Source organism: Triticum dicoccoides, chromosome 3A, assembly GCF_002162155.2.
Source record: "Triticum dicoccoides isolate Atlit2015 ecotype Zavitan chromosome 3A, WEW_v2.0, whole genome shotgun sequence".
Lineage (NCBI taxonomy): Eukaryota > Viridiplantae > Streptophyta > Magnoliopsida > Poales > Poaceae > Triticum > Triticum dicoccoides.
This window is the reverse complement of record NC_041384.1, coordinates 255,176,686-255,187,396: the sequence shown is the minus strand read 5'-3', so window position 1 is coordinate 255,187,396 and position 10,711 is coordinate 255,176,686. Positions and strand designations below refer to the sequence as shown.

Here is a 10,711-nt window from a genome sequence, read left to right as displayed (position 1 = left end):
TGATGCGCCGCCGCCCACCATCTTCCCCCATCGTCTGCCTGCTTTGCCACCGCCCCCACCTTCTCCCCCAGATGCAACATCTTTCCCACCGACGCAGCACATCTGGAACGAATGAGCGCAGCACCTCCTCTCCCGGATTCCGTCGCATCCCGTGGTCGCCGCCCTCGTCTCCCTCGGCGCCGCGCTTCCCCACCGACGACCTCGATGCCGATCTCCCCCACCGGCGCCGCCCCCACAAACGTTCTCTCTCTCTCTCTCTTCCCTTGGCCGGCGCAAGCTTGTGGAGGTAGATCCGCGACGCGGCACCTCCGCCCCGTCGGTGGCGGCGGCTGCTCGTCAACGGCCGTGGTCGAGAAGCACGGCTTCGCCTGGCCGCGACGGATCTGCGCAAGGGCCGCGCTGGGCGAGGAGCCCCCATGCTCGGCCGCCACTTGGTTCGCTCCTCTTCTTTCGGCCGCCGGGAGAGGACCTCGTGACAGCGATGCTACCAGATCCGCGACGGAGGTGCTCGAGGTCGCGCGCAGTGACAGGAGGCCAAAATGTTTTGGTGAGTTTCCTTTGTTGTCTCCATTGCCTAATTACAGGTCTTGCACACCGAATTCTTGTTTCATGCTGTCAAATGATCCTGGCCGTGAATGATCCTTTTACTATGGCATTCTTGTGCATCATCTTTTGGCAGATTGTATTGCCAAGGATTCAGGATGTTGTGGAGTACTAGTTTATAGTACTAGCATAGAAATGATCGAGTTTCGGAGTTTCAGAGCAAGGAACAGCCGACAGGGTCAGTACTGGTGTAGAGTGTAGTACTCTGTAGTTTTACCTGAACAGAGTTATAGACTATACTCTCTAGTTTTTGCTGAACAGAGTTAAAAGACTGTACTCTGTGGTTTGTGCTGAACAGAGTTCTATACTGCATTCTATAGCTTGTGATGAACAGAGTGTTTCTAGAAGCAAAAGATTCGTTCGGTTGGTAGCTTCATGTGCTAATGTGCCTCGGTAACCATCTTCTTCATTCTTTTGCAGTTGTGGAGACCACGGATGGGACTATCGTAGTTTCTTCCGCGTTTCGCGAGCATCAGGAAGGTACTAATTACCATTTCCTCTCTCTAGTTCTTACTCACCACAATACAAGGCAAGGCATATCTGACCATCGCAGGGCCCTTTGATACATTTGTTGTTCTATGTAAATGGAGAGCTGCTCAAAAGGCTTTCTTCTATATGCTTATGTTTTGCTTTATTTAACAACGGTACATTATAGGGATCACAAGTTCTTGTTGAAAGCGGTAGAAGAGGGAGTTTACTATGGCCATGGAGGCCTGTTTGGCTCCGACGCCATGGATGCCGCTGCGCTCTCTCATCGTCCTCCTCCCTGACCCTTGGCACATCGGGCCGCTGTGCTTCTTCTAGTTTCACATGTGGACTTTTCAAAGGATTTTGGATGCTGATAATATCAACTTAGTACCTTCAATGTGATATACAGATTCTTCCCTTGTTTTAACTGATTGCTAGAAACTGTACATCCCTGGTTGACAGTCATGAACTTTTATTGTTGGTAATCTAAAATATTCTGCATATTTAGTGTCCAAATACAGTCCAAAGATAAATGTTAGCTGTAAATATTCTGCATATATAGTGTTCAATTTGATCTATAAGATCTGAGTTTATTGTACTATTAATGGTGATAAGATTGCTGCTAGTATATTATGTACATTTCTTGTTTGGGTATGGGCTAGAAAATAATGTCAGTTCTGCTCCAGCAAAACTTACCAGTTTCTGCCTTTCCCTACTTTAAACCATCTGAAAAGGCTAGCATGATTATTGAAGCCCGTGACCTTTTGCCCATCCATCCTTGAGATTTTATTTCTAGGTTTTACTTGATCAGAACTTTGTGATGAATTATCAGCAATGTCCCTTTACCGAAGCCCTGTCATTGTAGTAGGGTTGCCTGCGGGGCAGTTGGCACATGCATGATGCTGCATTGCTGCCAATCATGTTTGCTTAGATGTTTGGCTTGCTACTTTTGTATTGTTTTGGAATGTATTATTTTGTATTGTCTGCATCCAAGTCTCAGTCATCCTGCACCGCAAGGAGCTGGACCAAGGGAGCAAGCAGTGCTACTGGTTCCTTGAGACATGTGCAACACATTTAACTTGTAGTACTCCAGTAATCCAGTAATTTTGCTTAGAGTATTTAACAAGGTTGAACTCTACATGTGTGAAGTAATTTTGCTTGGTGTATTTAACAAGATTCAACAAGATTTCACTTACTTTTCCAGTTAATTAAATGGACGTCTTGGATTAGTTAGAAAATCATGAATTATTTGCAGAAATCCATAGAAGTATTGTACTCTAGTGTGCATTACTTACACAAACTTGCTTGCAAGCTTATTTTCTGACTTGTATATTCTGAAACTGAAAAGCTTAGTTAACTTCTGTTATGTTTCAGTAATATGCAGTGGAGTATTTACTGTAAATTTTGCACATCACAGTAATTTCACTTGCCGTTAACTGCTGTAGCATTAGGGGTAGTTTTACTACAGTACTGCTTGATCAGGGTGAATGGAGGGTGAGGAAGTTTTACTGCAGAGTAGGATTGCACAGGGAGTAGTTAGGAGTAGTAGATGTTGATGATCATAGTCACGAGTAGTTTTGCCTTTGGTGATCATCCAAAAATGTGATGTACTATTGTACTTTGAGTGAAAATGGAATGGTGCGATCCTGCACAACATACTTTGAGTGAATGTTGAGTACTGTATGCACCTGTGTAGTAGATATTTTATTGACTAGATATATACGTGTTGACTGTTCGCCTATTCCTCTAGTTTTCCGATGTGCATGTTTATTTGGATCCACTGAACCTTTGCACGGCTAATCTCTCAAGTTTGTATATACATAGACAGGTTTTCTGAAAGTGTGACTCCATAGTATTGAGAAGTAATTAAGTTGCCTTCAGTTTTCTGATGTGAAAGTTTCTTGAAAGTAGAGCTTTTCTTAACTAATCAAGAACTCGACTATTTTCCCCCAAGATCGTCGTCGCCTTCTTCCGCACCACCATCGGCCACATCCTCTGCTACACCCTGGAGACGGGCTGCATCGACCTCAACAGTTTTCGACCGAATCGAAGCCAAGGCTTTCTCGTCCACCTCAAGGTATGCAAATTTGAGACCCTGCTCCAGCCTTTTGCTTTTGATGATCTGTTCTAGACAATGTTGTACCATAGTCAGTTATCACGAAATCCCTCTCGATTAAGCCTGGATTGTCGAGTAGTTCTGCCGAGTCGAGATGCGATTGATCTTGATTCTGTTAGTCTAGTCTAACTAGGTGCGTAGTTGATTCTACTCTGAGAGTCAATTTGTTGCTTGCAATAGTACAGTCGATTTAACTAGATTTTGTTAGCTTGTAGTCAACCTTGATCATGAGTCTGTGAGCATGTAGTCAAACTTGAATATGAATCTGTATAGCTCTTTATTGTTCTCAACAAAAATTCTAGACTGTATAGCTCTATATTGTTTTCTTCACATATTTGTACAGCCAAGGATGCTTACTTAACTGTATAGCTCTTTATTGTTCTTTTCCAGGTATTCTATTTGTGCTCCATCCCGAAATCTATTGTGCACTGCCAAGTCCATGAGGTGAAGCGCTCACTACTCGACCATTTCTTTACTGAACTGGGAGCAAGAGAGGCAAGATATTTGAAACAAGCTGAAGTCCTTTTGATTCTTGATTTGTGTTGTTGGTGGTCATCTAGCTACTGATTTGTTGCTGCAAGTTAGAATGATATTGTTCTGTGCTGTAGAAGACTACTAAATTATCTATTTTGCATCCCTTTAATGTCATGTATGCTACTGATTTGTTGTAGGTAATTAGAATGTTGTAGGTTCAGTACTAACATGGCATAATCCATTGGAATAAATTAGATGGGAATATATGGTAGGTTTAGTACAAATGTGGCTTAATCCATTGGAATTTTTGTTTCCAATGGGACAATCAGAATGTTGTACGTTTAGTACATGACGCCATGGAAGGTTGTTCTTGTTCTGTCCTTCCTCTTCTGATATGCCGGATACTAGAGTTCATGTCTGTACATAGCTCACTGCTCACTCTGGCACTGAAGCACAAATAGTCAATTACATGATGCACATAATCCTGCATGCCAGATTGCTAGTATATAGCTCACTTGCTAGTACGCGCCAGTAGTCAATTACACAGGTTCTCCTCGGCTATAACAAGCACAGAAGCACACGATGCATCACTGAACAAAGTTCAGTTTATACTGATAAATTATCACAATAGTACTACACTCAGTACAGTCTGCATTTTACCTGTACTATTAAATTTTGTTTATAGATTCAGTTTATAGTGATACGCTTGTGCAGTAGAGTCTTTGCCTTTTGTTTATATAGTTAAATGTTGTTTATATATCTAGCTTGTACTGATAAACTTACACGGTCTCTAGCTATTTATACTGTTAAATTTTGTTCTATAACTTAAGCTTTTATTGATAAAATTGCATAGAGCACAGTACAATCTCTGCCTTCTTTTATACTAATAATTGTTGTTTAGTTCTAATTCCTTTTCCACTATACAATTGTATAGATGCAGTCCCACTCACAAGGGAGGCACACATGCAGCATGGCCTCTGCCACGGTGGCTAGATGTTGTACAGCAGTACAGGTGCGTGTCCCGATTTACATGCTCACCGTTGTACATGTTGCTTTCTGTTTGGAGTCTATGATATAAGTGATACTGAGATGCTCATGGGGGAGGTCGTTGTTTATGTGCTGTTGGTCCTGGGAATTGCATGCATTGTCTATTTTTAGAGTTGTTGTGTATGTGAAAGATTCCATGTTCACTACATGCTAAATCTTTAACTCATGGATATTCCATGTTCACTGAATGTTTACTTCGTCATGTGCCAACTTAAATGCGCAACTAGGGCTAATAGTGATTAGTGGATGCTCTGTTGATCTTGTTGTAGTAGTAGTAGTTGTTGATCTGATTTGATTTGGTGTAGTAGTTGTTGATCTGATATGATGTAGTTGTTGTTGATTTGGAGTAGGTTAATGTTGTTGATACTATATGTCATACTGTTGCTGATCGGATCTGCTGTTGCTATTGCAGGAATGCTGGATCTGTTGTTGTTGCTCGCTGCAGGATCTGGTTATCAACCTGAGATGTTACTGCTCAAGTCATGGCGACGACCGGGGATGCTCTGCTGAGCTGATCCAACCTGGGATGATGCTGATGATCTGCTGCTCAACAAGGTCATGCTGCTTCGTTCAGCCTCTACGAACATTTACAAAAGCTCTAGCCTGGAAGTGAAGAAGTCAGAAGTATATTTGTAGTATGATAGTATCTTGGTGAAATGAATGATGTAAAGATTGTGCTATTACAAGAGCTCTAACCTTGGACAACTTGAGAAGTATATTTGTAGTATTTTGGCTAATTGGCATGTATTTTCATAATTTTCATTTGTTTACTGTTCTCATTGAAATAATTGTTTCAAATTGTGGAAGTTGAAACCTGGGCCATTGTGAATTAGAACCTTAGAAGTGGGACCTGGTAGTATTTGGCATCCAAAAGGCCATTTACCAAATAATATTCACATGGAAGGCTGAAAATTAAGGAAATTGATTGAAAAAAGGCCAGAGGGCCAAAAGAAAAGTAGATGAGACCCAAAAGAGAAATGGATCGTAAAAAGGCTGAGGCCCCAAAACACTGAACGAAGCTTAGGTGTGACACCCCAAAAAAAATTTGGCCTTGTTTTATTAAGTTAAAATTTTGCCAGGAATTAAAACTTTGGATTTCTGAGCTCCATTTTGATTTTTTTAAATCATTTCATTCCCTGTTATGATGAGTTTTTCCCAAAGAGAAAACTTTTCAAATATGTTATTGGACTTGTTTAACCTCTCAAGAAAAACTTTGCTTTTATCAGTGTAATTAATTAACTAAATTAATTGCTTGATCTTCACTTTCTTGAAAATAGTTTTTCAAGGTTAAATGGCCATATTTGAACTACAACCATTTGATAGATTCACTTAAAATTTCCACAAAAATTTGGAGATGTCATGTTATATTTTTAAATCAATTTTATGCAAAAATATATTTCCTTCATGAAATATTTTGAGCCCTGCACTCAATTTTTCTTCTCTGGTCCAGAGTGCATTTTGCACTGCAACCCATTTTTATATTTCTTTAAAACTTCTACCAAAATTAAGGGAGGTCAGTAGGAGCATATTATTCCACTTTGTGAAAAAATCCAGGGTTGTTCTTTGAAAATATTGAGTGTATCAACCTCTTTTCCATTCTGGTCCAATTTGAGGATTTGTACAGCAACCACCATTTTAGTTGCTCCTATATCCATGGTTATTTCTCCTACTTGTAGTCCCTCATGTTAAACCCTTAAGTCCAGGAGCATGCACCATTTGGATCATTTTTGGTTCGTGAAATAATGCTATTTATTTCCTGTCCAGAAATGTAGTTTTGCAAAACTTGCACTAGCAAGTTTCCCCTTTTGTCCAAATAACCACACCACTCTCTCTTGCATCTAAAGAGACCCCAACCTGGAAGTTTTTGGCCACCCCAAGACTTGCCTAAGTGCCATTGGCATTTTGTCAAACACCCTGCGGACATGTTCTGTTTTGACATGAATTGTGGCATTGCACTGTGAGCTTGCACCGTTGAACAAACTAGCATGTCCACTAGACTCCCCGTTGCTCCTAACCTCGATCTGGTAAACCCCATCCTCACCTGCGACCTGTAGCATGCCGCAGCATTGTGTCGAACATCTGGTGTGTGTGCGCTGGGCGCGCCCAGAGCGCGCATATTGCATGCCGCGCACACGAGCCGACACGCTGGCCCCACGGCTTTGGCCCGCTCTGCAGCACCACGCCACGCGCTCCCCTCCACGCAGCAACGAGCCAAGCAGCCCCCGCCGTGCCCGGCAGGCCAAGCGCTAGCCGCCGCCGCCGCCCGACAGCCCTGCGCCGTTCAGCGCCGCCCAAGCCTTCCCCGTTCGCCATCTGGCCCCTGGAGCAGTGCGAGCTCATCCACAAGCGTGTCTGCTAGCCCTCGTCACCGCCACGTCGCCCTAGCTACAGAACGTCGGTTCGCCGGAAGTTTATCCACGGCCGCCGTGGAACCGCCTTGCCTCGCTTATAAATGGACACCCTGAGCCTCTCTGAGCACGCAGGCGACCTTATGCTACCCCCATGGCGCTCCCCTGCCTCGCATTCGACCCGGGGAGGCCTCCTTCCTCGTCTCCGGCAACTCCTGCCGCCGCCACCGCCCCGGCCAATCTGGCACCTCCAGTACCTCCCCCTCTCCGTTCTCTTCGCCAGTAACTTCCTCATTCCCCTGCGAACCCAACCCCCTACTTAATTTTGATCGGGAGCCATCGCCGGCAACAAATCACTTTGTCACCGGAGCTTCCCTCCGCCGCGGAGCTCGCCGCCGGCGATTTCCTCCACCTCCGACGACCCTACGACCACCGGGAGAACCGCCCCAGCCGTGCGGATCCATCCCTACCCTCGGGGGCCCGCGGGGAGCAGCCAAACGCCAGCGACGATCGCCGGAGCCCCGCTCCGCTCGGGCAGAGGAGAGAGACGACGCGCGGCGACTGGTCAAACCTGACCAGTGGGCCAGGTGGACCCACTGTCAGCGACCCCGCGCCGTCCACGCTGGAGTAAGTGGAGGCGTCATACCCGTAATACGTCTTCTCTGCGCGAAAGCGTAATCTCTTCAAAACGTTTTCTTTTCTGTTTTAATTTAAAAACAGATTTTGACCAGAACTTTGACTGGCTATAACTTTTTAAATATAACTCCAAATGAGTTGATTCTTTTTCCTACCTTCCTCAAATTTGGTCTAGTTTATTTTAAGATTTATTTGAAAAAAAATTCAAACAACTTTTGGTGCTGTTTTTATTTTGTGTGTTAATTCTTTTATATTGCTAAAATAGGATTTTTGAAGAGAGAAGAAAACTTTCAAAAGTTTGGAGAGCACCCTGCCTTTCCACACATTGAAGGCAAGCATTCTGAATCCCGGCATAATATTTTTGGTGTGATCATTGATGCATTTATAACACCACCGCATTTCGAAGGACTTGTTATTTCATGTGATATGATCATATGCATGGGTGCATGTTATTGATTTCCATGCTGTTGGAAATGAACACACTTGTGATGATAATCATCCTCATGAGCCTTGCATGCATACCGGCAGGAAACCGGGAAAAACCTCTGCCTTGGGTAGGCATGAGTTTGTCGCCGGTCTCCGGCGGGACGGTTATGTCAGGTATGGCATGGTAAGGCGATATAAGTGGTGACTCTGTTGGATGAAATATATTCGTTATGCTAATCATGCAGGGAATACATAAACCTCCTGAGTCGACCGTAGATCGAGTCTTGTTCCAGTAACCCCCATACTTGTTTCGTACTACCACTCGTCTCTACAGCAAGTAGAGTACGGTTCAGTAAGTTGTCAACCTCTTTCTAGCACACACCGTACAGAGAGGCCAGGGTGGATGATACCTGTTGTAGCTGGTAGGAAGGCCACCTGGTCCGGGGGCATGGGTGTTTCCGGTTGGGACCGAGAGGGGAGGCCACCCCTTAGAGCGCGCGATATAAGTTTGATCCCATGCTACGCGAGGTTGTAGCCTCCCCACTTAGAGTTGCTTAACAGGTGTCGTGGGTGATTCCAGACACGTGTGAGTTAAGCTGGTGTGTGCAAGTTAGGTGTGTTTTCAACAAAAAGACCGTAGACGGAATTAGTCCCGATGGACTAAAGAAATCCGTTACTCGTGGGTAAAGAGTACACCCTCTGCAGAGAATAAACCTATTCGAATAGCCGTGTCCATGGTTAAGGATTACAGTCTGGGATGGGTCAGGTGTCGGTCTTAGTGTCGGTCTTCGGAGGTGAAACGGTTATCCAGGAATGGAATTCCTACTCGTGACTTGTGATATCTAAGATGATTATTATTATTGTTGACTAACCCGTGATATTATTGTTATTACCAAATATCTCTGGGATGGTTCTACCTCCGGGATATTCATTATGATTGTTTCTTTTAAAAGCCCTTTATGTGGTGTCGCTCAGACGCCCGACTGTGGCATTCTTTTAAAGCCCTTTTTGTGGTGTCGCTCAGACGCCCGACTATGGCATTTCTTTTAAAGCCCTTTATGTGGTGTCGCTCAGACGCCCGACTGTGGCATTTCTTTTAAAGCCCTTTATGTGGCGTCGCTCAGACGCCCGACTGTGGCATTTCTTTTAAAGCCCTTTATGTGGCGTCGCTCAGACGCCCGACTGTGGCATTACTTGTTATTTGTTTCATAAGTTTTTATACTACCATGTTATTGCAATTTTATAAATAACTTGCTTGCACCCATCAGAGTTTCATTTATCTATTGTGACTGACGTCATGAGCATAAAATATTTTCAGCACATCATTGTTATATTATACCTGTGTTCATAATGTTTGCGAGTACATTCAAAGTACTCACTGGCTTGTCCCTGGCTATTGTCTTGGCCAGATTTTCTTGCACGGAGATGAGCGACGCGATGCCAGCCCCGGAACCCACACAATGGAGATAGCAGCCTCGCGAAGATAGGAATTAACCTGGTCAGCTGTTCCCGTGGGAAATGGAGTCCCATAGACACTGATGTTTCACAACCCGCTTCCGCCATCAACCACTAGAAACCATTTGTTGTACTCACAGGCCAGAATGGTCTTGTACTACATATTTTGTATTTTGCTTGGAATTTCTGTATCAAGTTGGAGCCTCATCAGCTAACAGTAATCCTGGGGCTGATGAGCACGACGGTCTTTTCTGGAATTTTATTGCCCGGAAAACCCGGTCGTGACATTAGGGAACAAAAAGGTTGAATTATTTGGCTCGGCCCATGTAAAACATCGAATCGGACCGGGCTGAATCTTGTCAACGACCTTTTCAATTGGTCACAATTTTGCCACGTCAGTTTGCCACGTCGGATCCGATGTGGCCTGGGCAGAGAGCTAGCGACCAATACAGAAGGTCATAGGATCAGCGACCTTTTGTTTTGGTCATGGAATTCCATGACCTTCTCACAGAGAAGGTCGTTAATTTTAGTTTATGAGCGCCAGCTTTTGACCTTCTGTTTTTGGTCACAAAAAGGTCGCAAATGAAAAACAATGACCTTTCAGCAACCAATAGTGATGGTCACAAGTTGACATATTTCTTGTAGTGCTCGCCCACTTGCTCTCTCTCTCTCTCTCTCTCTCTCTCTCTCTGCCTCTCCCTCTCCCCACCAGTGCCCCCGCTCGCTTCCTCTCCCCCGGTTCCCCATCCACACCCGAGCGCGGTCGCCGCCATCCTCCGTCGTTGCCGTGGCCACCGGCCACCCCGCATCTCGCCGGCACGTCCACGAGACGCGCAGTCCTCGGCTACACCCGCTGCACCAACCGGAGCGAGAAGGGAGCCACCACCGCGAGCCCGATGACCCCTTCTTCCTCCTGCGGCCGTCTTCATCTCTGGTGCCGATTCGCCGCTGTTGGTCCTCCCCGAGCTCACTGCCACCTCCCTACGGCTCCCGGTGAGCCACTGCATCTTTCCCCTCTCTTTCCCGAACCTTTCCGCCACCGTAGCCCCTCCTCCACGTCGAGCCCGAACGCGGCTCTGCACGAGCTCGTCGCCGGCGTAGCCACGGCGACCATAGGGTCCCGTGCGTGCCACCATCG

At 45.2% G+C, this 10,711-nt stretch overlaps 1 protein-coding gene across 1 annotated transcript; it reads left to right on the top strand.

Moving 5' to 3' along the window:
• The first annotated feature begins 8 nt into the window (after positions 1 to 8).
• Positions 9 to 2,393, top strand: LOC119271524. The gene is made up of 3 exons (XM_037553323.1): positions 9 to 547; positions 1,024 to 1,083; positions 1,259 to 2,393. The coding sequence occupies exons 1-3, from the start codon at positions 112 to 114 to the stop codon at positions 1,276 to 1,278; spliced, it is 516 nt and encodes a 171-aa protein (XP_037409220.1). The 5' UTR covers positions 9 to 111; the 3' UTR covers positions 1,279 to 2,393.
• Positions 2,394 to 10,711: the final 8,318 nt, after the last annotated feature.